Source organism: Mus musculus, chromosome 5, assembly GCF_000001635.26.
Source record: "Mus musculus strain C57BL/6J chromosome 5, GRCm38.p6 C57BL/6J".
In the NCBI taxonomy this organism is placed as follows: domain Eukaryota; kingdom Metazoa; phylum Chordata; class Mammalia; order Rodentia; family Muridae; genus Mus; species Mus musculus.
The window spans coordinates 123,030,763-123,056,788 of record NC_000071.6 but is presented as its reverse complement, the minus strand read 5'-3'; the positions used below and the strand labels follow the sequence as shown (position 1 = coordinate 123,056,788).

Genomic DNA, 26,026 nt, shown 5'->3' with positions numbered 1-26,026 from the left:
CTCTTCTGGGATATGTCTGAAGCCAGCTGTAGTGTACTCATCTAAATAAAAATAAATACATCTTTAAAATTAAGTAATACTTAAAATTAAGTATTTAGGGCTGGAAAGATGGCCCAGTGGTTAATAGTACTAGCTGCTCTTCCCAGAAACCTTCAGTCTGACTCCCAGTACTCACACATGGTAAAATCACAAGGATCAGTACTCCTGCAAATCTGATGCCCTCTCCTTGCCTCCAGTAGCACCACGCATGCATAGGTGCATAGACATGCCACCCATACACAATAATAGTAATAACTATTATTATTATCATTAATGTATTTATTAATACACAATAATAGTAATAACTATTATTATTATCATTAATGTATTTATTAAAGTCCTATTGAGTATACTAGGTCAGGATTAACATCTCCTGTGTGCTTTAATACATTTTTCTTTATTCAAGTCTGTACTGGGCTGACAAAATGGCTCAGCAGGTAAAGGTGAATGCCTTCATGATGAGGCCGATCCCTGTAACCCACAGAAAAGGAGAGAAGAGACTCTCACAAACTGTCCTCTGACCTCCATGTGTATATGAGTGTGTGCACACAGTAAAATAAAAATTTTAAAACATGTAGCAGCTGGGTATGGTGCTACATGCCTTAAATCCCAGTACTCAGGAGAGAGAAGCAGGTAGAGTTCTGTGGGTTAGAGGCCAGCCTGATCTACGTAGTGAGTTTCAGGGCAGCCAGAACTACATAGAAGACCCTGTCTCGAAAAAAAGAAAGAAAGAAAGAGAGAGAGAGAGAGAGAGAGAGAGAGAGAGAGAGAGAGAGAAAGAAAGAAAGGTATAACACTTATATTCATAATTGTGGTTTAAAACTCAATTTTAAAATATGTGTATTTTTGGGCTGGTGAGATGGCTCAGTGGGTAAGAGCACCCGACTGCTCTTCCGAAGGTCAGGAGTTCAAATCCCAGCAACCACATGGTGGCTCACAACCATCCATAACGAGATCTGAAGCCCTCTTCTGGAGTGTCTGAAGACAGCTACAGTGTACTTACATATAATAAATAAATAAATCTTTAAAAAAAAAAATATGTGTATTTTTTGCTGGGTGGTGGTGGCGCACGCCTTTAATCCCAGCACTTGGGAGGCAGAGGCAGGCAGATTTCTGAGTTCGAGGCCAGCCTGGTCTACAAAGTGAGTTCCAGGGCAGCCAGGGCTATACAGAGAAACCCTGTCTCAAAAAAAATTTTTTAATAAATAAATACAAATAAATAAATAAATAAATATGTGTATTTTTAATATTTTTTCTACACTGGACTGTACTTTCCTTGAATGGAGTTCTATAAAATACCAATCAAGATAATATATTCAGGTGGTCTCTCCTGGGTCAAGAACTTTGGCACTAAACCTGGGCCCCTCTTTGCTCTTTTTGATTTTTAAGAGATGTTACTTAAAACACCGGGCCGAAGGATTGGCTGGCTTTCAAAATGCATGCAGTACCCACCAGTCTCATAGCACTGTCAGAAGTAATTTTGTTTTTAATTTTATGTGTGTGCCCTTGGAGGCCACAGACATTATATCCCCTAGAGCTGGAGTTGTAAGCCACCCAACGAGGATGCTGGGACTTGAACCTGGGTCCTCTGCAAGAACAGGTTGTGCTTTTGCTGTTGGTGGTGGTTTGGTTTGGTTGGTTGGATTTTTTTTATTTACCTTGTAGACCAGGCTGCCTCTGCCTCCTAAGTGCTGGGATTAAAGGTGTGTGCCACCACTACATGTAAGTGGGGAATATTATGCCTCATTCTAACTATATAATGTGTGTGTGTGTGTGTGTGTGTGTGTATAACTATAATATATATCCTTAAGGATATCCTTAAATAGTGGCATTCTTCACTCAAAAGATAGCAGTACCCTTCCAGCTCTTCCAGCTTCAGGCTTCCAGAAAGTTCCTCATACCAGTTTACCTAATTGCGAGAGTGGCCAGGTGTGTAATGGTCCCTCAGACCGTAGGGCAGCCGTCATTATGGTCCATTCTTTTTATGTACTTTCTCCAGTCTAGACAGTATGTAATCACATGGCCGGGTTACTTTAACTTCCGTTTCTTTAATTGCTATTGAGGCCATGTGTTTTTTCCTCCCTTGGGATAATTTATTAGTTTTATTGCTTTGCCTAATGACTATTTTTTGGACACTGTAATCTCCGCTGGCTTCTCCCTGGAGACAATCGTTCTTAGCTTTCACGGGTTTTTGCTGGCTGTTTGTTTGATTGTTTGTTTGTTTTAAGAATGTGGGAGAGGCCAGGCATAGTGGTGGCTGTCTTTTGTAATCCCAGCATTTAGGAGTTGGAGTCAAGAGGAACCAGGAGTTCGGATTCATCCTCGGTTACTTAGTGAGTTCAAGGCCATCCTGGGCTACGTGAGATCCCATCTTGAGAGAGGGGGTGGGTGGGGCACAGACAGATGGAAAAGGGATGGAGGTTAGCAGACAGAGCCCATCTCTCCAAAGCAGCTCTGCTCTGTAGAATGTTCCAAGATAAAGGAGTGTTCTGAGCCTGCCCTAGCCCATAGCACCAGCACCGTAGAGATTAATAACAAAGAAAGAAAAGAGGGATGGGGTGGGGCGGGGGGCAGAGAAGGAATCTACAGACTGACTTACTAGGAGGTGGCCCACATAGCTGCAAGGGAGCTCAGAAGACTGACTTCTGACATGGATCCTGATGGAGAAAGCTCCAGAGGGAGGAGGTTTCCCCAAGAGGTAATGAACCGAAGCGCATCCAAACCCTTGTGGGATGGAGACAGCAGAGTCAGGAACGTAAGATCATCCTCAACTATAAAACAAGCCTGAGCCTAGTGTAGACTATGTGAGACCTTGTCAGAAAAAAAAAAAAATCTCTCGTAAACAATAGCTTGGACTGGATTCATTGGTAGAACGTGTACTTAGCACGCCCAAGCTCCTGGAGTCCATGCTCAGCAAAGAAAGTCAATTACCGGGGGCAGCACACACTTGTAATCCTAGCATTCAGTAGGCTCACAAGTTCCAGGCCAGCCTGGGCTACAAAGCAAGTGTCTCAAAGACTACACTGGATTTGTGTTGTTGCTTTGTTTGGTTGGTTTTTTCCTTTTGTTTTGTTTTTTGAGACACGATTTCTCTGTGTACCCCTGGCTGTCTTGGATCTCCCTCTGTAGACTAGTTTGGCCTCAAACTCAGAGATCCACCTGCCTCTGCCATCCAAGTGCTGGAATTAAAGGTTTGTATCACCCAGCCCAGTCCAGAAACTACTGTATTGTTCTCTTAAAATATTTCTGTGATTTCTTTTTAGTAATAAATCTAAAAAGAAGGAAAGGGGGAGAGCTAAAGATGCAGCTAAGTTGTAGCTGTCTTAACCTGTGAAGGGCTCTAGGTTCTATCCTTAGCACTATGAAAAAAAAATTGACAGGGCATAGAGATGCACGCCTTTAATCCCAGAACTCAGGAGGCAAAGACAGTCAAATCTACTTCTGTTGAGTATCAGCCTGGTCTGTATAGAGAGTGACATAGTGAGTTCCTGTCCCAAAGCAAAGCAAAACCAAACCGAACCTTTAAATTCTGAGAAACCCTAGCGGGCCTTCCTTCCACACTGAAGACTTGAGAAACAGCTTTATTGAGATATAGAACTCATCCATGATAAACTTCACTCATTTAAAGCTTAATACAGTTGGTTTTCAGTCTTCTCACAGAGTTGTGAAACCGCTACCACAGTCGATTTTAGGACAATTGTATCACCCCTACAAGAGAAGCCCCAATAAGCCTGTTACATATTTCTGATCCCAGCATCCCTGGAAGCTGGGACAGAAGGATCAGACATGCAAGGTCTTGTGTCGCTGCATAGAGAGCCTGAGGCACGTGCTTTTAATTCCAGCACTCAGTGGGCAGAGGTAGGCTGATGTCATGAGATTGAGGCTAGTCTGGTCTACATATCAAGTTCCAGGACTGCACAGCAAGACTTGGTCAAACCAACCAACCAACCAAACAAACAAACAAACAAACAAACAAACAAAACCAACAACCTGTGCTCACCAGGTGTAACTCCCTGATTCCACTAATCTACTTTCTGTTTGGATGGACTGGCCCACCACGGACTCTTCAAATGAATGGGCTGACATAATTAGCGGCCTACAGCGACCTGCCGCTTTCGCCCAGCATGCTGTCTTTAAGTTTTATCCATGTTGCAACACGTGTCGCGTCATGATTCCGTTCATTTTATAGCCAAATAATATTCCATTGTACAGACAAACTGTGTTTTGTTTATGTGTTCACCCACTGATGGATACTTGGGCTGATTCCACCGTCTGTCCATTGTATTCATCGAGACTGGCTGGTCCAGACAGGTAGGTCTTTCCTGGTACTTCTGGGAAGGCTGAGACCCGGGTTCTACTGATACAGGAAACCCCATCCTCCATGTCATTTTGGGCTTAGTCTGAGCGGTGCCCACTGAATCTGGACAATTCTGAAGGAGGTCTTGGGTTTCTTTGCTAGGACAGGTCATCCAGCCTTACGGCGAAGCTTCAGACGGGGTTAATGTCTACAGGACCACGCCTTCCGGAGGAAACACTTATTTACATCTGGGGTGTGTGGGAGCCTCTCTCTCTCCACATCCCACGGGAACGCCCTTCTCTCAAGCTGTAAATGAAGTCTTTCAAGAAGCCTCCAGTCAGATCCTGACCTTGCAGATCTGGCAAGTGATTGTTATGAAGATATTTAAGGGATGGAGAGAGGGTTTACAGGTGAAGAGCATTTGCTGGACTAACAGAGGACTGAGGTTTGGTTCCCAGCACCAATAGGAAGGTTTACAACGGGGGCATAACACCAGTCCCAGGGTATCTGGCGCCCTCTTCTGGCCACTGCAGTCAGCGGCCAGGACTGCGGTGCATTTTACATAGGCAGGCAAAGCACTCAAACAACAGAAGGGCTTTTGGAACAGACGCTTGCAAAAGTAATAGACTGACCTGCCAGTCCAACAACCTACTTAGGGACTTGTGAAAAAATGCCTCATTGGTTAAGAGCAGTGGCTGCTCTTCCAGAGGACCAGAATTCCATTCTCAGCACCCATGTGGTAGCTCACAACTGTCTGTATGTAGCTCCAGGTCCAGGGATCTGACATCCTCTTCTGGTTTCTATGGACACTACACTCACACGGTACACAGACATACACACAGGCAAAAACACTTATACACATAAAATAAAAATAAGTAAATCTCTTTAAAATGCAATCAGAGAACCGGGCGTGGTAGCACATGCCTTTAATCCCAGCACTTGGGAGGCAGAAGCAGGTGGATCTCTGAGTTTGAGACCAGCCTGGTCTATAGATGAGTTCCAGGACAGCCAGGACTATACAGAGAAACCCTGTCTCCAAAATCCAAACCCCCCCCCAAAAAAAATACAATCAGACTCTGACCCCATATGGAGAATGATCTCATGTGCTTACAACCTGCCCCGCTTGGCTGGATTGTACAGAAAACCCACAGTTCAGACCTTTCTCTTCCAGACAGACAAAGTTTCCTCTGAGCATGCCACTCACAGGGAGGAACGGAGACGCAGCGTGCTGGGATGTAGTCTGGCCTAGAAAGGATAAGGACATCAAGCTGTCCAGTCAGCAGGTGGCAAGGAGGCTCGGGACAAGGCCACCGGTCAAAGGACAGTTTGTACCCAGGGTAATGGCCGGCTGCAGCTGCTGGCCAGGTGCCTGAAAGGAAAAGAAGCAAGCTGTAAGGGAAGCCAGAGTCAGCCAGCACAGGCTCGAGACGCTAGCTGGGCCAACTGAGTACTTGAGATAGGAATTTGGAAACAGTTCATTTCTGAAAGTAATTAAAACCACAGTGATGCGGTTGTCACAGGCTTTTATTCCTATTTCTTGGGAGGCAGAGGCAAGTGGATCTCTGGGAGTTCGAGGCCAGCCTACAAGGTGAGTTCCAGGACAGTCAGGACGACACGGAGAAATCCTATCTTGAAAAATAAAATAAAATAAACAAAACAACACAGTGATGGGCATAAGGAGCCGGTCGTTAGGAGCCGGTCATTTTTGTCACCAAGAACATAAAAAGGTTGATGGTGGAAGGAGAGAGGCTTCGTGGTTCATGCCTATGATGGAGGCAGAGGCAGGTTCCAAGAATAAAAGCCTACAAAACCCTCTCTGTTTTCAGATTAGGCAGAATGGCAGCGCCTGGTTTTTGTTTGGTTGGTTTGGTTTTTCCAGACAGGGTTTCTCTGTGTAGCCGTGGCTGTCCTGGCACTCACTCTGTAGACCAGGCTGGCCTCCAACTCAGAAATCCGCCTGCCTCTGCCTCCCAAGCGCTGGGATTACAGGCGTGCGCCACCACTGCCCGGCACAGCAGCGCCTGTTAAGTGCAGGAAGAGGAAGCCACAGGTGTCTGTTCCAGCTGTGCCTTCTCGAGTGTTGGACATTTTGATTCTGTATGTGCATGCGTGTGCTCGCTATGTGGAGGTCAGACACAACACGCAGGAGTCAGCTCTCTCCTCCCACAGTGTGCACCAGGAATTGAATTCAGGTTGCCAGGCTTGGCAGTGGGTGGCTTTATCCACTGAGCCATCTCACTGGCCTCCCTTCTTTTTATGTTTTGTTGTTGTTGTTGTTGTTGTTGTTTTAAAGATGTATTTATATCTCATCAAAGAGGTTTATGAGCCACCATGTGGTTGCTGGGAATTGAACTCAGGACCTCTGGAAGAGCAGACAGTGCTCTTAAGCATTGAGCCACCTCTCCAGCCCGCCCCCTTCTTTTTCTGTTTGAGAGGTTTGTCGTTTTTTGTTTGTTTCTTTGTTATTTTTTGAAAGTGAGGTTGCCTTTAAAACCAACACTCACTCAGATGGCAGCCATGCTAAGTGCTTAAACAGAATAAACAGCAATGAAGCACACGGAGATTCCAATTTTAAATAGGGCGGTTCTGAGAACTCCTGCGTCTGGAGCTGACGTCTGAAGGCAAGATCCACACTCTCCGGTGGAGGAAGAGATGTCCTGGCAGCTGCCCCCAGAAGAGCCCAAGGCAGGAGGCAGGTACATGGTGCACTTTCCAGGAACAGCAGAGAAGCAAGTGTGTAGTAGCTCTGACAAAGGCTGAATGGGGAGGCTTAGGGGGACAGGATAAAGGGAAAAGTGAAGAGGCTAGGCAGGTCTTCCAGGATCCTCAAGGCGTTGTGAGCAGAGCAAGAATTTTGCATCTGTAAAATGTGTACACCGCGCATCTTCCACCGGAGATGGTCTCCAGAGCGTCCGGAAGATACTCAAAAGTCCTAAGGCGAAAAACAAATAAGACTTTCCCTTCCCTTAAAGTTTCCCGCTACCCTGCCTCTGCAGGAAGAGGCGGGCACAGCAAGTCAGTCAGTTTTGGCGTTGCCATAACAACCTCCCTAGGCCCAAGACTCACAACTTCAGCTGCGGGTTGAGTGAAGTCCAAGGCTGCTGTTACAGGTGAGCCAGTGGATGAAGGGGCTGGAGCTCGGGAATGACCCCAGCTGTCTGTCCCCTCCCCTCCAGTGTCCACAGAGCTCTCCTTAGTTTTTTGTTTGTTTGTTTGTTTTGTTTTTTCAAGACAGGGTTTCTCTGTATAGCCCTAGCTGTCCTGGAACTCACTCTGTAGATCAGGCTTGCCTCGAACTCAGAAATCAGCCTGCCTCTGCCTCCTGAGTGTTGGGATTAAAAGGTATGGGCCACCATGCCCAGCACAAGTGCTGCTCTTAACCACTGGGCCATCCTCTCCTTCTCTAGTTTCTGCTTTTTTCAAGACAGGGTCTCACTCCCAAGCTGACCTCAGACTTGTGGTGATTCCTCTGCCTCAGCTTTCCAGCAGTTAGGATTACGGGTTGCATTACAACTCCCAGCATCTCTTTGCCCTTAGTTGAGAACCTACTATGTGTGGGCACTTGGGTGCAGTGAGAAACAAAAAAACACATGGCCCCAGTCATCTCTGCTGAGAATGGTGGCCAGAGCAGGGGTGCTTTCAGAGGGAAAAGGTACTATCAGGATTGTTCTCGAAGGATATATAAAGATACTGCAAATGCAGATTGGTAGCCTCAGGATTCTGACAGCAGCACAAACCTTCTATACCATGGCTCCCCTCTCAAGTCCTCCACTCTCCATCTGAGGCCCTGCCAAGAAGCCAGATCTCTACACAACAATTAAAGGGCACGTGGAGAACTGCCAGTATGGGGCTGGAGAGATGGCTCATCGGTTAAGACCACTGCCTGAGGACCAGTAGATAGAGTACTTGCTTGGCATGTGTGAAGCCCTGGGCTTGATTCTAAGCACTGCATAAACCAAGCAAGAAGGCTAATGCTTGCAATCCTAGCATTTAGGAGGTAGAGTTGGGAGGACCGCTAATTTAAAGTCATCCTGCATCGTGAGTCTGAGGCTAGCCTGGGTTACATGAGACCCTGGATTGAAAAAAAGTCATTCTCAGCTACATTGGGAGTTTGAGTCTAACCTGTACTACATGACACCCTATTAGAAACAGAAAGGGGCAGAGAGAATGAATGAATGAATGAACTTGAGTGTAGTGGTACATGTCTTTTATGCCAGCACTCAGGAGGCAAGAAGAATAATGCAAATTAGGGGCTAGCCTGGTCTACATCTGGTCTACATATGGAGTATGGAGTTCCATGTCAGCCAGGGCCACAGAGCCATAGCAAGACTCCATATTAAAAAAAAAAAAAAGCAAGCTTTGTTTTGTTTTGATTTTTTTGTTTGTTTGTTTTGTTTTTATTTTGGGTTTTTGGCTTTTCAAGACAGGGTTTCTCTGTGTAGCCCTGACTATCCTGGAACTCACTCTGTAGACCAGGCTGGCCTTGAACTCAGATATCTTCCTGCCTCTGCCTCCTGAGTGCTGGGATTAAAGTCATGTGCCAGTAGTCCCCTCTGTGGGAACAGAGGCTGTAAAACATGCACAGGTGGCAGGCACAGTGTCCAACCTGAAGCACACAGGTTGTGAGGCTGACCCTGTGGGTGGATGCTAAGATACCATGACCTCCTAGAACTGGCTTCAACCTGAGGATATTTTGATTGGCAGCACCTGTGTGTATGTGCTGCCGGTGCAAGATTTAATGGGAGTGGATTTGTACAGCCTCAGAACCTATGGAGTATGTGGTTGTATTAGTTGAGGGAGATTGCGGTCCCCAGGATGTAGATAGGAACGTTTTTATCACCCATGAGCCAGCTGGAGACAGATGGAAAGACATGAACAATCCCTTCTGGAGATTCTGGGGACCTGAGGAAAACAGGTCGGGGCTCCCAGACATGGGGAGGAGACCCTGGGCCACCCACTGTTTCCCTCTAGAGTCTATGGCTCTACCAGATAAGAGTCGTAGGGCTCAGATGTGGAAGGATGACCAGTGAGCCAAGGGCTGTCCAACTGTGTTTGTTTTGAGACAAGGTCTCACTGTATAGCTAGACTTGCAGTCTGGGACAGTTAGTCACCATGAAATCAGTCTCTGATTTGTGGGATCTCCCCTGCTGAAAGGCAACCCCTGAGCTTCATCTGTCCCATCTACCAGGTACGTAGGGCAAGGGCTAACAGGGCAGGCAGCTGTCTGCCTGATACCCTCTGATACACCTGGAGTGGTCCCAGTACTTGGTACCATCTGATCTTTCTTACTTCGAGTCTCTTCTACCAAAGTCGGTTCCTGATTGGTCTTTCAAGTCATTAAGTCACCTGTGAGCATCATTTTTCCCAGGGGCAGCTTCTCTCCAGTGTCATCACAATCCCTGGGTTCCAAAGGAATTATGCCATCACATCCCTGACAGATGGACCCTAGGAGAATGCAAGGGCAAGGACTGTTGTGGGTCAGTCCAGCACAGAGGGATCCCCACTGAGGGCTCTTCACCTGCCCTGGGGACTCAGAACACAAATGACCTGCCCTATTGGAACTCAGGCAGGCACCTCCCCAGGAAGTACCAGGATCCCCAGGATACACGGGAGTCACTGAGCCCCTGATGCCCCTACCTCCTGCTAGCACCCCCGCAACACCACAGAGGCAGCCAGCATGCCGGTCACTAAGTGTCCAAGGAAAGTAGAGCCGCCGTGGAAAGGGTGGGACCGGAAAGCCCAGAAGAACGGACTGAGACACCAAGTGTTTGCTGTGAACGGCGATCACTACGTGGGCGAATGGAAGGGCAACTTGAAACACGGTAAGCTAAGCGGGAGAGCCTCCGGGGATTAGTGGCCAGCGTGGGGTCAGAGTGGGTGGGCAATGCAAAACAAAACAAAAAGCACTGTTACAGAGTCCATTAAGAACATAAGCGATCTTGTTTTGTTCCCAACCCCACTTAGTGACCAGAACCGGGACCAGCAGGGGGCTGTGGCTCTGAAGTCCAAGTCAGCCCTGACTTCAGCTGAGCCAGAGTCTAGGGACAGAAAACAAAAATGGGATAGGGATCATCAGAAGCCAGCCCAAAGCTGGGTGGGGTTCTGGGGGTGCTGGATCGCTCTCTGTCTTCTGACAGGGTAGCAGAGCCTGGGGTTGGTTGAAAAGGTCAACACATTAAGAAAATGACTTGCAGTAGGCGTTGTGGGCTTCAGATGCTGCCCTGATGCTCTGCAGATGGTGGGGGCACAAGGTCTGGGCCTCAAGACACAGGTTGGACCTATCCAACCCCCCAGAAGTAACTGAGTGACCATGATTACTCCTGTATGCCTGGACTCAAGTCTTAACCAGCAGGGGGCGAATGGGTTCTGGCCGATACATTGCAAATCACGTTTGTCCGGGATGGATGGGGGTAGGACGGGGACTCTATTTAAAAGCTCTAGTCTTGCAATTCCAGACTTAACCACTTTCTTCTCCTGCCTTCCTGGGTTATCTACACTAGAATCCCTGAGCCTGCATTGTTAGAATACCTTATCTATAGGTTTTCTCATCTGTTAAGTGGCAACAATGTCTCTTTATAAAGTACACGCAGCAAGATTGCTCAGAGCAAGGGTGCTCGGGGAGACTCTGCAAAGTAGACTACCATCACATTTCCCAAATGAGGTGACCTGGGAAGAAGTGACTACTGAAGAGGTGGTATTAGGCTATAGAGGGCACCAGAGAGGGGAAGAGAGGGAGTAACAAAGAAGACAGGAGCAGGGTGATGTTTGAGCTAGGCAGAAAGGATAAAGATGTGTCCAGGTTGAGGGGCTTTTCGTCTAAAATTTAGACCTTAAACTGTAGAATTAGAATTAGGGAGGTCAGTGTAACTTGACTGAGGGACAGACTAGAAGTCAGTGTAGCTGAACAAAGAGTAATGGGAGAGAACGTGGGTCAGAATTGGATGTGGTTTTAGTATACATTACCTATAAGCCCAGTTACTGGCTCAGGAGTCTGAGGTAGGAAGATCAAGGCTGGGCTATGACCCTATCTCTAAGATCCCCCTCCCCCAAAGCAAGTTGGGGTTGGAGAAGCCAGGTATGATGGTGCATTCCTGCAGTGCCCAAGTGCTTGGAAGACAATATGTAGGGAGATCAGGGGTTCAAGGCCAGCTTCAGCTACATGAGACCTTATCTCAAAACAAAATAAAATTTAAAAAGAGAGAAAGGAAAGAAAGAAGGAAGGAAGGAAGCATCCAACTGCGGTGTCTCATACTTTTAGTTCCAGTACTCCAGAGGCAGAGGCAGGATGACCTCAGTGAATTCAAGGCCAGGCTGGTCTACCTGGCAAGTTCCAGTGCAGCTGGGGCTACATAATGACACCCTGTCTCAAAAACAAAGCAAAGGGCTGGTGAGATGGCTCAGCAGTTAAGAGCACTGACTGCTCTTCCGAAGGTCATGAGTTCAAATCCCAGCAACCACATGGTGGCTCACAACCATCCGTAATGAGATCTGTTGCTCTCTTCTGGAGTGTCTGAAGACAGCTACAGTGCACTTACATATAATAAATAAATAAGTCTTTAAAAAAACAGCAAAGCAAAACACAGAGAGGGAGAGAGAGAGAGAGAGAGAAAACTCATGTCTGTAGAGCTAAGTATCTAATAAATATATTGTGCCTCGTGGACCATGGTGAGTCTTGTCTTCTTTAAGATCTATTTTATTTCATGTACATGAGTGTTTTTGCCTTGATGTGTATGTATGTATGTATGTATGTATGTATGTATGTATGTATATGCAGCATGTGAGAGCCTGGTGCCTATGGCGTTCAGAAGAGGGTGTCAGATCCCTCTGGAACTGGGGTTACAGGTGGTTGTGAGCTGCTGGGGACAGAACCCAGGTCCTCTGCAAAGGCAGCAAGTGCTCTTAACCACTGAGCCACCTCTCCCCAAGCCCTGTCTCTCTTTGTTGCAGGACAAACATTGTTGAAAAGAAGGGGACAGGCTAGCAGCCCTGTTCTGGATGCAGGGTGAGTTTGCCCTTCTCAGGGATAGCCTAGATCAAATTTTATCTCCCAGCGTGAATATCTTATTTCACAATATTTCAAATATCATTAGGCAAATGAGATAAGCCTGAGGCCCTACCTGCTCTAGATTTAAAAACCCAAGGGTTGGGCTGGAGAGAGAGTTCAGCAGTTAAGTGCAAGTATTGCTCTCTGGTCTTGATGGTACATACCTTTAAGCCCAGCACTCAGGAGGCAGAGGTAGATAGATCTCTGAGCTGGAGGCCAGCCTGATTTACATGGCAAGTTTTAGGCCAGCCTGATGTACACAACGTGGCCGGGTCTCAAAAACAAACAAAAAGAGCTGAGAACCTGAATTCAGTTCCCAGCATCTACATCCAGTGGCTCACAGTCACCTGGAACTTCGGCTCTGGGGGTTTTAGCGCGCCCTCTTTCGGCATCTCTAGGTACTACAGTCACATGGCATGTTCACACAGACACATAAAAATAAATGTTTAAAAACGTTCTTTTATAAATAAAATTTAAAATACAAGAGCTAGAAATATAGCTCAGTGGCTATCTTACTTAGGTTTCAAGTTCCAGTTGTTGTGCTAAATACTATGGCCAAAAGCAACTTGGAGAGGAAAGGGTTTATTTTGGCTCCACATCAAGGTCCATCATTAAAGAAAGTCAGGGCAAGGGCTGGTGAGATGGCTCAGCGATTAAGAGCACTAACTGCTCTTCCAAAGGTCCTGAGTTCAAATCCCAGCAACCACATAGTGGCTCACAACCATCTGTAGTGAGATCGGATGCCCTCTTCTGGTGTGTTTGAAGACAGCTATAGTATACTTATATAATAATAATAAATAAATCTTTGGGCAGGAGGGAGCAGAGATCCTAAATTCAATTCCCAGCAACCACATGAAGGCTCACAACCATCTGCATCTGTACAGCTCCAGTGTACTCATATACACAAAATAAATAAATAAATCTTTAAAAAAACCCAAAAACCAAGAAAGTTCAAGGCAGGAACCTGGAGGCAGGAGCTGATGCAGAGGCCATGGTGGAGTGCTGCTTACTGGCTTGCTCCTCATGGATTGCCCAGCCCTGCTGTGCTGTCTTCTTTTAGATTTACTTATTTTATGTGAGTAGTTTGCCTGTATGTATGTGTGTGCACCATGTTCACGTCTAACATGAAGGTTGTCAGGCAAGAGTGTTGGGAACCGGACCCTGATTCTGTAAGAACAGCAAGAGCTCCTAACCATTAAGCCATCTCTCCAGCCACCCCCATCCAAGCCTGCTTTCTCACAGCACCCAGGATCTCTAACACAGAGGTGATAGCACCCACAGTGAGCTGGGGCCCTCCCACACTCACCACCAATCGAGAAAATGCCCTACAGGCCAATCTGATGGAGACTTTTTTTTCCCCCTCTTCAAAACCAATTCTGGCTTGTGTCAAGTAGCTAACTGGGCAGTAAACAGCTTACCTGGTGTAAGCGGAGCCTTGCATTTGATCCACAGCATTATAAAAATATAGAAATGAAGTGTACAAAAATCCAAGGAAAAGACTCTCGCTGCCTCAGCCCTGGGTCAGACCGTTTTCTCTTTCTTGGAGTTTGTAGCCAGAAAATGGCGGAGAAAATTCTAGGGAGGGATGGTGGGTAATGCCTGACACTAATAAGAGTTTTCCCCATAGTCAAAAGGGCTGGAAGTAATCCGAGGATATTTTTCTACATGTCCCTACCCATACTGGGAGGCACCTGGCTTTCATTGTTCCTGTGGCAGATCACCCTTCAGAGACCCCGACCAAAAGCAGGAACACTTTTCCTTGCTACCTCCGGGGCCGGCCAACAGCTCTTGATTTAGATCCGTTTATGGAATGGAAAAGGAGACGGAAAACTCCGGCCTGCTAATGAGTCAACAGGGGAGCTGAGGACGTCTATACACAGACTTGATATGGATGCTTGCTTTCATGATAACTCTTCATTCATTCATTCCTTGGATTCATTGAAATCAAACTGATGGCCAGGAGTGACAGCACATAGCTACCAAGCCCTTAAGAGGCATAGGTGGGAGGATGAGTTTGAGGACGGGCTGGGACATAGGACAAGATCCCTACACAGGGATGTAGCTGTAAGTTGGTAAAATGCTTCACTGACATGCCCAAGGCCTTGGTTTGAGCCTCAGTATGACCTAAGTGTATGTAAGATGGGTACAGGTGAGAACGGACATTATTACCACAGCATGTATGTGGATGATAAGCAAGGAACTTTCGTCAGTAAGCCCTTTCCTCCCACTGTGGGTTCCAGAGAGCAAACTCAAGTATCAGCTTGCAGGGCTAGTGCTTTTTTCCCCATGAGCCATCTCTCCCACCCTGACTTACTTAGTTATCAACTATAATCACAATGCTGTACTTTGGTCCTCCAAAATGTTATGCTATGACAGCCTTTGACTCACATCTCCCCCTTTCTCTCCTCCCGGTTGCTGGCATCCATCATTCTAGTCTCTATTTCTATGACATTGACTTCCCCACATAAAAGTGACATCACTTGATACTGGTCTTTCTGAATCTGGCTTATTTTGCTTTTTTATTTTTTTTCTTTCTTGCCCGTTTCTTTTTTTTCCTTTTTTGTTTGTTTGTTTGTTTGTTTGTTTTTGGTTTTTGGAGACAGGGTTTCTCTGTGTAGTCCTGGGACTCACTCTGTAGACCAGGCTGGCCTCGAACTCAGAGATCCACCTTCCTCTGCCTCCCAGGTGCTGGGATTAAAGCTGTGTGCTACCAAGGCACAGCTTTTTTACGCATTGCTCATCTTAAGGTCCTTCTTGTTCATCTTGTTCATACGTTGTAAAGGGCAGGATTTATTTATTTTTTTATTTATTTATTTTTCTTTATTTCACTGCTGGGAATTGAACCTGTGTCCTCACATCATTTCCTGGCCCCCTTTTACTTTCTCTTTGAGATAGAGTCTCTAGCCATTGCCCATGGTGAACTGGAACTCACCATCCTCCTGCCTCAGCCGTATCAGTCTGGCTGTTCAACAATGAGCAGGAGCATCACTGTTTTTTAGACACGGAACTTTCCTTTCTTCGGCATGCTGACAGTCTAAAGATGAGGCACAGACCCTATTCTGAAGAAAACTGTTCAGGGCAGAGATTCCCCGAGGTCTGGACTGGCATGTGGCTTCCAGCTTCAGGGTGGCAGCCATCTGCAGTGTTGGCCCATCCGTGTGTCACCAGGGAAAGGAACACAGGTCTGGAAGAAGAGTGGTGCGGTCTATGAAGGGGATTGGAAGTTTGGGAAGCGAGATGGTTATGGATCCCTCAGTCATCCTGACCCAGAGACCGGAAAACTCAGGAGAGTGTATTCAGGCTGGTGGAAAGGCGATAAGAAATCGGTGAGTGGTTTCCCAGCATGCCTTGTTTGTAGGCGAGGGGAAGAGCCAGGCTTTGTGTGGGGGGTCGGGGGTGAAGGTGGGAGGTGGACCGAGAGACAGTGGCTTGCTGGGTGGGAGAAGGAAGGGGTGGAGGGAGGGACTGTAGTGCTTTTCAAAAGAAAACAGGAAACAAGAGAAGTGGCAGGCCCCAGGAAGGAACCCTTTAAAAACCTTACAGCTTCAAGGAGGCAGCAGGCAGTCTCCCCCACCCTCTTCCTCCTGGTTTCCTGGCTTTCTTCTTCCCTTACCCAATTCTGAGAATCCTCCTCCTCCTCCTGCTGCTGCTGGCGGAGTCAAATGGGAGGCTAGGAAGCAGGGCATGGAGGGTCAGAGCTGGAATCTCAGCATCCTGAAGGTGGAGGGAGTTTCGGGTTAGCCTGGGCTAGAGAGAGAGAGAGAGAGAGAGAGAGAGACCCTGACTGAAAACAGGGAGCAAGGACAAGAGAGGATGCAGAGGAGGAGGAGCTAGGCAGAGGAAATTCCACAAATATTCATCCTACTGCAGATATATTAAAGATATATTAAAGGCAAGAAAAGAAAGAAAGAAAGAAAGAAAGAAACAAACAAACAAACAAACAAACAAACAAACTTGTATTGGTCCTTGCTATAAGCCATGGAGTCTGATAGTTCTAAATGTTACTGCTGAACAGTTACTATAATGGTACTTGAGCTCTTAATTTAAAAGCTTTGTCATCATTGGTCTTCCGTTTCACTAAGACTTTCAGGGAGGTGAAGCACCTAGCCTGGGGTTGGTGACACAGCTGGCCAGCTGCAGAGCCCAGGATTTCTTTTTTTTTTTTTTTTATTTATTTATTTATTTATTTATTATATGTAAGTACACTGTAGCTGTCTTCAGACACTCCAGAAGAGGGCGTCAGATCTTGTTACAGATGGTTGTGAGCCACCATGTGGTTGCTGGGATTTGAACTCCGGACCTTCGGAAGAGCAGTCGGGTGCTCTTACCCACTGAGCCATCTCACCAGCCCCGAGCCCAGGATTTCATGTTCTTTGCTTCCGGGAGGGCTGGGGGGGGGTGCGGGGGGGGGGAGACTGAACCTAAAACAAATGATTTGCCTTTAATGGAGAGTTAGCAGTGGCTTCCCTGTGGTTGGGAGATCATGGAATCTAACCTAGAAAATACAGGACAGGAGGTCATATCCAAAGCAGCAAGGAGCTAGCCCAGTAGACATGAGATGGTAGGGAGGAATAACAAAGATAGCAGGCAGCAGACCTTATTTGCCCTGGGGGAGAGAAAGAGAGTAGTGAAAGGTGGCATTGGGATTTTGAGGTACAGACTTAACCAAGCCACTTTGAGCGTGAGCTCCAATAGTCTTTGAGTCCCCACTGTTGGTCTCCAAATGTAACATTTATGTTTCTAAGTAGCCAGTTGAATAGAGACTGAATGTAATCAGAGTTGGGTGGGTGATCCTACAGGGTATATAAAATATCCTTCTGGTGGCTGTATGGAGGGGGTATGGAAGTGGGGCCAGAGATAAGGCGACCAGAGAAATTATGCGGGCGGTATGAAGGCGGTGCACGAAAGGAGCTGAATTCTTTGACCTCTGCTAGGAAAGCCGGCTCGAAGAGACTCAGGTTGGCAAATAGTGGGACACCTTCCTACTTTCAGGGCTATGGGATCCAGTTTTTCGGACCCAAGGAGTATTACGAGGGTGAGTGGTGTAACAACCAGCGCAGCGGGTGGGGACGCATGTACTACAACAACGGCGACATCTACGAGGGCCAGTGGCAGAACGACAAGCCTGAAGGGGAGGGCATGTTGCGGCTGAGTGAGTGCCCCGCCCCCATGAAACCACGCCCCAACGCTTCCTAGCCCCGCCCCGTCCCGGAAAGATCTCCTCCCAGACTCGATGCCCCACCAGCTATAATACTTGTCCCATAGACACCAGTCTTATTGGCCCTGAAAAAGTGAGATTCTGACTTTCAACGAGATCCAAATAAGCTGAAGCCCTGGATCAGCTGGGGTGGGCAGAGGTGTGGTCAGTCAGTCTGTCTGTCTGTCTTGTAGTCCCTATACTCAGCTAGGAGCCTGCCTTCGGTGAGCCTCCCCTATGCATAAGCTGGGTTTAGTGAGCTCTTGGTAAGCAGAACAAATGTTCCGAGGAACTTCTCATGGCCTGGATTCTGGGCAAGAGTGCATGTATTCAGATCCTGGTGTGAGCCGGCACCAGCTCTGGGACGCCAGACAATTTGCTTCAGTTTCCTTGTGGTTAACAAATAGCTATTTTATTATATTATATTTTATTATGATTTATTTTTTTAATGGAGGACCTGTGAGTTGGCTCAGCGGGTAACGGCGCTTGCACACAGGCCTGACCACCAGAGTTTGAGCCTGGGTCCCACAAGGTAGGAGGAGAGAACTGGTTCTCCAGTGTTGGCCTCTCACCCCCATACACGCGTGTTATACAAGGCACCGTGATATGCAAAAGCCTGCATTTAACACAAACAGACTAAAAAACAAATTAAAATGAGAGGTGAGCAGGATCCCTAACACCTGGGATCAGCAGCACTGCTTTGACTTAGAACCCAGCCTGGGCTAGCCAAGGGGGGAAATGCTGTCTCAGAAAATAAAACTTAAGTAGTTTTAATCACAGTACTTGGGAAGCAGAGGCAGGTGGAGCTCTGAATTCTTGGTTTACAAAAGGAGTTTCAGGCAAAAGCCTGGGGGTGTGGAGCAGTTGCCTAGCACATTCCAAGTTTTTTGCAAAGTAACAAGAAAAGAACAAAAACTTACACCACAAACCGGAAGTAGAGAGCAGCATGCGCCAGGTTCTGGCTCCAACCTCAAAAAAAAAAAAAAAAAAAATCAAATCTCTTTCTCTTTCTCCTTCTCCTACCCTCTCCTCGCCACGGGTTTTCTCTGTGTAGCCCTGGAACTCTCTTGGTAGATAAGGATGGGCTCGAACTCAGAGATCCGCTTACCTCTGCCTTCTTAAGTGCTAGGATCAAAGCAGTGTACCACCGTAACCGGCAAAAATCAAATCTCTGGAAGTGGTTGAAGTTAAGTGACGTTGGTGATGCTTAGGGACACTGCACCTCCTGCCATGTGCTTATTTAATGGGTCTCAGAGAGCTAGCACACACTGGTCAGCAGCTGGGACCAGCGAGACCCAGCCTGACGTCCTAGTTGCCTCACTGTGCCTAGCACTCCTGCTTTCCTGTCTAGAGAACGGGAACCGGTATGAGGGCATCTGGGAGAGAGGCATGAAGAACGGGCATGGCCGTTTCTTCCACCTGGACCATGGTCAGCTGTTTGAAGGCTACTGGGTGGACAACGTGGCCAAGTGTGGCACCATGATCGACTTTGGCCGTGATGAGGCCCCTGAACCCACCCAGTTCCCCATACCTAAGGTGGGTAGTCCTCCTGGGGCCCTGAAACCAGAGAAACAGAAACCGGCATCCAAGCTGGGCGTGGTGGCACACGCGTTTAAATCCCAACACTCGGGAGGCAGAGGCAGGCGGATTTCTGTGTTTGAGGCCAGCCTGGTCTACAGAGTGAGTTCCAGGATAGCCAGGGCTACACAGAGAAACCCTGTCTCCAAAAACCAAACAAACAAACAAAAAGGAAAAAAAAGAAAAGAAACGTGCAACGAAAGAACTAGAGATGAAGTTTTGTTTTCTAGCAACCAACCAGCCCCCCAACACCTCCCCCCCACTTTCATCCAGGTGGAGATTCTAGACCCAGATGGTGTGCTGAAGGAAGCGTTGGATAAGCTGATGAAGCCCGAGGAAGAGGAGGGCTGAGGTCAGCCGAAGCCTCTCCGTGCCCCTGAACAATGCTGACCTTCTGGTATCACTAACGGGCGCCGGGCATGACCAGAGAGGGCAAATCTCTTGCCTCCTTATAGTCCAGCTTTTCTTTCTTGGTTACTCCTCTCTGAAACACGAGTTCTTAGAAGACCCAGTGCAATCCAGTCCTGCCTAGTTTGCATCGGTTGCGTTCTTAGCCTCCTTGGGTGGGCACTTAGCCGCAGTCAGGTTTGAGTTTGCCCCTTCTAGAGGATGTCGGTCGGAGGCAGCGATGGGACCTTGTCCCTGAGGTGGCTGTTAAGTTTCATGGCGAGGATGTTCGTGGTCGTGTTTCTAATCCTAACTCCAACATCCTCCCCACCTGTGCAGAGATCGAATCAAGGTTCAGGAGAAACTCTGGCCCTTGTCACCAAACTGCTCAAACCGGTGCAGCTCCTGCAGGAGGAGCACGCAGCGACTCTGGGCACGCCCTTGGCTCCCTCGGAGGGTACCGGCTCCTCCAGAGACTAGGTTTATTTTTTGCCAGTGGAGGTGGGGGTATTGCTTCTCCCTGGCTGGTCTTGGAGACCCACATGCTTAAAGCCTTTGCCCCTATGGCTTTATATGAGAGTGCATGAAAATAACGTGGTGGCCATAATCCAAGGGCCAAGAGCTTGAGCAGGGGTTGCCAGGGTCTGAGGGAGAGGAAAGACAGCTTCATCAGCCACGTTGGTTGATTTCTCCCCTCGTGTGTGTGTGTGGGGGGGGGGGGCTTGAGGGTGCAAGGCAGAGGGGCAAGGTAGTGGCTTCAGTCCTACTACCCCTGAGCTAACCCAGAGAGGAGAGGGAGCCAGCACTCTGCCACAGTGGCCACCAAGATTTGCGATTTAAACGGGTCCTTAGCCTAACCCAAGAATCCAGACGAAGCTTTAAAAACTCTGAGCATCCAGGGCAGACATGTGGCTTGTGCCTTAAATACAGGCACACAGGAAGCAGAGGCAGGTGGATCTCTGAGTTTGAGGCCAGCCTGGTTTACACAATGAGTAGGGGGTGTGTAGTGAAATCTTGTCTTAAAAAAAAAAAAAAGAAAAAGAAAAAGAAAGAAAGAAAGAAAGAAAGAAAGAAAGAAAGAAGAAAGAAAGAAAGAAAGAAAGAAAGAAAGGAAGGAAGGAAGGAAGGAAGGAAAATAGTTGTCAGGTGGTGGTGTACACCTTTAATCCCAGCATCTCTGAGTTTTGCTTTTTTTTGTTTGTTTGTTTTGTTTTTTTTTTTTTTTTTTTTTTTTTTTTTTACCCTACCATGTAAACAGGCTACAAAGGAATGACTCAATTCCAAGTCTTTCCACAAACCTCTCAGCAAACACTCCAACTTAGTGAGGCGCAGCACTGGCTCACATCTAGCATTCCAGCATTCTGGAGATGGAGAGAAGAGAGTCCAAAGGTTTGACCCCAGTCTGGCCTCAGGCCCGAGTACAAAGGACAGCCTTACCAAACCAATAAAGCTCACACGATGAAGTTTTCTTTGCTCCTAAACTCTAAAGGGTGGTGACTGGCTTCAGGGGGTGTGGTACCATCTGTGCCTGCTGCCAAGACGCAGGATCAACATAACTAAAGGTGCAAAGTGCTGACTCAGTGCCAGGTCCTGTGGACTGCTTCCGTTGCCTCTCCTGTGACTCTGTAATCCCGTGTGGTAGCCTACTGTCCTCTCTGCTGTTTTAGAGGAAACTGGTTCAAAAGGCTCCAAGCTAATCCTGAACCTAACCTATATATTCTTTTAAATCATTTTGTGTGTGTGTGTGTGTGTGTGTGTGTGTGTGTGTGTTGGATGTTTTGTCTGCATGCATGTCTGGTGCCCAAAAAGGTGTTATAGACAATTGCAAGCTGCCAAGTGGGTTCAGAGAGTTGAAACAGGGTCCTCTGGCAGAAAGGCAAGTGCTCCTAACAGCTGAGCCATCTATCCAGTCCAGGCCTCTATATACTTAGGGAGTGGAAGTATATGTATAGATTGTTACTAGGGTAACCACTGAACCATCTATCCAGCCAAGGCTTCTATATTCTCAGGGAGTGGAAGTGTATGTACAGAGTGTTACTAGGCATGGCGGTGCACACATCTCATTCCGGCACTTGGGAGGCCAGGGCAGGCGACTCTCTTCATCCTGGTCTACACAGTTACACTGCTTCACAAAAGGACGGGGCATGAGGATCCCCTTGTCTATTTATAAAAGCAATAAAATGACAACGGTAGTCACTTCTGGAGACAACAACTGGGGACAGGGATGGAGGATATTATTTGACTGGTGAAACTGGAAGCAAGTGAAAAGATAATCTACTGTAGCTGAACTAAAAGTGGCGCCAGTTCGAGTCCAGAGATCAACATGTCAGCCTGAATCAGCAGCTCATGGGTGATGGCGCTATTCGGGTATCTACATTCTACTAGCCAGCCTGGTAGTTCTCAACCCAGGAAACATGTCAAGGCTTGGGAATCATTGTCCAGGAGTAACTCCAGCAGGATCCCAGGTCTCTGCAGAAGCAGGAAGGTGGCTTGACATGTGAGCAGGCTCTAGGCTCTACCAGGGAGCAGAGATTGCACCTAGGGACCCCTTCCTGGTTGTATGATGTCTCTCAGAGGATGGTCCTGGTGTGTAAGATGCTGGGATGCAGGGTGGATGGGGAGTGATGGGAGCAGAATGACTATTTATAGCACAGTGGAGGATGTTTGCTTACTATGTGTGATGCACCGTAGGTTTGATTCTTAGCACCATTAGAAAAAAGCAAACAAAACCACTTTATATATTGGGGTTCTAGGACAGATAGATACCTTAAAGTCAAGGCCTATGGGAGTCAGGTAACTTTGTTTTTAATTGCATTTACTGTGTGTTTTTAATTGCATTTATTGTGTGTGTGTGTGTGTGTGCGCCTGCAAGTCCCACGTTGCATGTGTGACAGAGGACAACTAATAACTGACTCTCCACCTTTCATGCAGGTTCTGGGAAACCCAGGTGGTGTCAAATTTTGGGTGTAGCCCTGGTTGTCCTGGAACTGACTATAAAACAGATTGGCTTTGAACTCAAGAGATCCGCCTGAATCCAGAGTACTGGGTTTGAAAAGTGTGAACTACCACCACCAGGCTTTGGGACAGGTTCCTTTATTTGCTGAGCCATCTTGATCATTTGAGGGAAGTAGTTGAAAGTGGCCTGGCGTGAGACAAGAGGGAGTGGTGGGAAGTATAGCCAAGATAGGCCCTGGGTCATGGTACCTGCTCACTGGAGGTCTGCAAAGTAGGCCCAGTGCCCTTGGAACTTCCCATTCTTCCAGCGAAGCCAGAATCTGCCCAGAGCCGAGTCTTTGGAGGCCCTGGGCTCTGAGCCACCTTGCAGGTTGGAGTCCTAGCAAGTTACTAGTGAGTTAATCTTCACTGTCAACTTGACTGGATTAGGAAAAGCCCCGGGGATTAATAGAGCACCTCTGGGACTGTGCAGAGCATTTCCAAAGGCGATTAGCTCACAAGGTCTCTGACCTAATCGATGGCAGGGAGTCATTCCTCTGTGGCTCACAGGACAGCATTATTAGGAGGTGATGAGATTGGGGTGGGGGGTCAGGGAGCTGGTCGGGGAGGTCAGAGTATCTTGTTATGGTTACTTCCTACTTCCCTTTGACTCTTGGCTACCATGGCATATTTCTACCCCCATACCCTCTGCATCATGATGAAGTAACATCTCTGAGACCATTAGCCAAGATAAATCCTCTAAATTGCTTTTTGTTTTGCGGGGGTGTGGGTGGGGGGCGCTTATCTGGTCATGTAACACAAAGACCTGCTACCTTAACTTTCTTGAACATCAGCTTTGGTTGCTGCACAGTGATGATTAACATCCTGAGAGGGGGGACTGGCGAGATGGCTCAGCGGGTAAGAGCACTGACTGCTCCTCCAAAGGTCCTGAGTTCAAATCCCAGCAACCACATGGTGGCTCACAACCACCCATAATGAGATCTGATGCCCTCTTCTGGTGCATCTGAAGACAGCTACAGTGTACTTATTTATAATAATAAATAAATTTTTACAAAAAAAAATCCTGAGAGGGATGCGGAGGGTCAAATGAACATCGTGCAGTACTTAGAGCATCGCCCCCCACCCCCAACACACACATTGGCTAACTAGACCTATTTTGTTGTTTCTGTTGGACTGACACACCCTCACGGGGTATTCCTGCCGAAATGCACAATCCGATTATAACCATGAAAAAAAAAATCTCAAGAGAGGCTAAACTATAAGGCATTCTGTAAATCCATAGGTCTGATTGCTTTAGGAAAAAATAAAAATGTTAATATCTGGGCTGGGCAGATGGCTCAGGGGTAAAAAAGCACTGGCTGCTCCCACAGACAACCCTAGGTTATTATTTTTATTATTTTTTTGAGACAGGGTTTCTCTGTGTAGCCCTGGCTATCCTAGAACTCACTTTGTAGACCAGGCTGGCCTCCAACTCAGAAACCTGCCTGCCTCTGCCTCCCAAGTGCTGGGATTAAAGGCATGCGCCGCCACCACCACCAGGCATGACCCTAGTTTTGTTCCCAACACCTACATGGTAGGTAGCTAACAACTACCTGTAAGTCCAGGTCTCAGGTGATATGACACCCTCTCCTGGTCATCAGAGGCACTGAGTATATATGTGTTATATATACTTACATGCACTCACACATACACATGTTTAAAAAAAATGTTCATGATGGGATAGGGAAGGTGGCTCAGTTCACAGAGAGCCTGGGCGGCATTTGGGTGGCTCTGAATTTGTTCCCTAGTTCTGCAAGATCCTTGGTATGGCGGTGTGTACCTGTAAGCCCAGAAGTTGAGAGTTGGAGGAGTCGTCTTAGTAGTTCAAGGTAATCCTCCATTACATACCAAGTTTGAGTCTAGCCTGGGCTACGTTCAGCTATCTTAATAAAACCTCCAAAGGTTCGGCTATTTGAAAAGATCAAGGCCATGGGACTGTTCCACATTAAAGGAGACAAGAAGCGACAACTGGTTACTACAAATGGTACGGGGGAAGAGGGATGGAGTAGGGGAGTTCCTAGGGCAAGTAGGAACCTGAATGTGAGTTATCAGGTGGTAAATGCAATATACAAAATTCAACTTCCTAAATTTGGGGTGGCGATCTAGACAGCACAGAGCCCTTGCCTAGCATCGAAGTAGCCCTTGATTTAACTCTCAGCACCCAATAAAGAGGACATGAAGCATCACTGTGAATTCCAACACGCGAGAGGTGGATGTTGCTGAGAGACCAAGGCCCAGCCCAGGCTACATAAAATCCTGTTCTCAGGAATTGTGGCTATGGAAGGTAATACCTGGGTTTTAGAAGGTCCTGTTTAAGCTAACAAGGATTATCTGTGTGTTGGTTTGAGCATACATCATGTGTGCGCTGGTGTGCAGTGAAGGCAGACAAGGCTGTCAGGTCCCCTGAAGCTGGAATTATAGGCCGCCTTATGTGGACTCTGGCAACTGAATTCAAGTCTTCTTGAAAAGCAGCGAGTGAGCCAGGCATTGGTGGCTCGCGCCTTTAATCCCAGCACTTGGGAGGCAGAGGCAGGCAGATTTCTGAGCTTGAGGCCAGCCTGATCTACAGAGTGAGTTCCAGGACAGCCAGAGCTATACAGAGAAACCCTGTCTCAAAAACAAAAAACAAACAAAAAGCAGCGAGTGCTCTTAACCACTGCTCTCTCTCTCTCTCTGATCTCAAGTCGTCCTAAAAAAGATTTTGTGTGTATATGTGTGGATGAATATATATGTGCACCACGTGTGTGCAGTGCCCCCAGAGGCCAGAAGAGGGCAAGGGATGCCCTGGAACTCCAGTTATGGGCAGTTTTGAGTTGCCTGTTTTGGGCACTCAAAACTGAACTTAGCAGTATGTGTTCTTGACCACTGAGCCACCTCTCCAGCCCCAATATATATAAAAACTATATCTAATAAAAAAGTTATTCATTATGTATACAGTAGTCTCCTACATGTATGCCTGAAGACCAGAAGAGGGCACTAGATTTTATTAAAGATGGTTATAAGCCACCATGAGGTTGCTGGGAACTGAACTCAAGATGTCTGGAAGAGCAGCCAGTGCTCTTAACCATCTCTCCAGCCCCCTATATAGCATTTTTGGTTTATTTATTTATTTATTTGGTTTTTCTTGGCAGGGTTTCTCTGTATAGCCCTGGCTGTCCTGAAACTCACTCTGTAGCCCAGGCTGGCCTTGCCAATATAGCATTCTTTAAAAAAAAAAAAATTAATGTGACCAGGTGGTGGTGGTGCACGCCCCTAATCTTAGCACTTGGGAGTGGATTTTGTTTAAGTCTGAGGCCAGCCTGGTCTACAAACTAAGTTCCAAGACAGAAAGAACTACACAGAGAAATCCTGTCTAACCTCCCCCTGACAAGAAAAAAAAAAAAAAAAAAAAAAAAAAGGGCAAAAATGAGCCATGTCTGTATGTCTGCAAACCACATGCATGCCTAGTAATCACAAAGGCCAGAAGAGGCCACTGGATCACCTGGCTCTG

At 47.2% G+C, this 26,026-nt stretch overlaps 1 protein-coding gene and 1 long non-coding RNA gene across 9 annotated transcripts; one reads left to right on the top strand and one right to left on the bottom strand.

The window, feature by feature from the left end:
- The first annotated feature begins 9,752 nt into the window (after positions 1 to 9,752).
- Morn3 (MORN repeat containing 3) lies at positions 9,753 to 23,349 on the top strand. Of its 7 annotated transcripts, none has more exons than XM_011248244.3 (6): positions 9,755 to 10,158; positions 15,549 to 15,706; positions 17,373 to 17,532; positions 18,929 to 19,113; positions 19,429 to 19,552; positions 23,331 to 23,349. In XM_011248244.3, the coding sequence occupies exons 1-5, from the start codon at positions 10,014 to 10,016 to the stop codon at positions 19,504 to 19,506; spliced, it is 726 nt and encodes a 241-aa protein (XP_011246546.1). In that variant the 5' UTR covers positions 9,755 to 10,013; the 3' UTR covers positions 19,507 to 19,552; positions 23,331 to 23,349. The 7 variants fall into 7 exon arrangements, 6 of the variants coding, with proteins under 6 accessions (XP_006530541.1, XP_011246546.1, XP_006530539.1 ...); XM_006530476.4 differs by lacking the exon at positions 23,331 to 23,349 and adding an exon at positions 20,801 to 21,023 and having other exon boundaries at positions 19,429 to 19,507; XM_006530475.4 differs by lacking the exon at positions 23,331 to 23,349 and adding an exon at positions 20,801 to 21,023.
- Gm42023 lies at positions 15,207 to 19,447 on the bottom strand. Of its 2 annotated transcripts, none has more exons than XR_878758.3 (3): positions 18,498 to 19,447; positions 15,994 to 16,127; positions 15,207 to 15,564 (listed from the first exon to the last, which is right to left on the bottom strand). It is a non-coding gene; the product is annotated as a predicted gene, 42023 (long non-coding RNA). The 2 variants fall into 2 exon arrangements; XR_878759.3 differs by having other exon boundaries at positions 15,994 to 16,094.
- Positions 23,350 to 26,026: the final 2,677 nt, after the last annotated feature.

Bases quoted from the DNA above. Each gene is read 5' to 3' on its own strand.
- Morn3 (XM_011248244.3), top strand. From the start codon at position 10,014: ATGCCGGTCACTAAGTGTCCAAGGAAAGTAGAGCCGCCGTGGAAAGGG. The intron at 15,707-17,372 runs GTGAGTGGTTTC...TCCTACTTTCAG, and splicing joins GGAAAGGCGATAAGAAATCG to GGCTATGGGATCCAGTTTTT. The intron at 19,114-19,428 runs GTGGGTAGTCCT...ACTTTCATCCAG, and splicing joins CCCAGTTCCCCATACCTAAG to GTGGAGATTCTAGACCCAGA.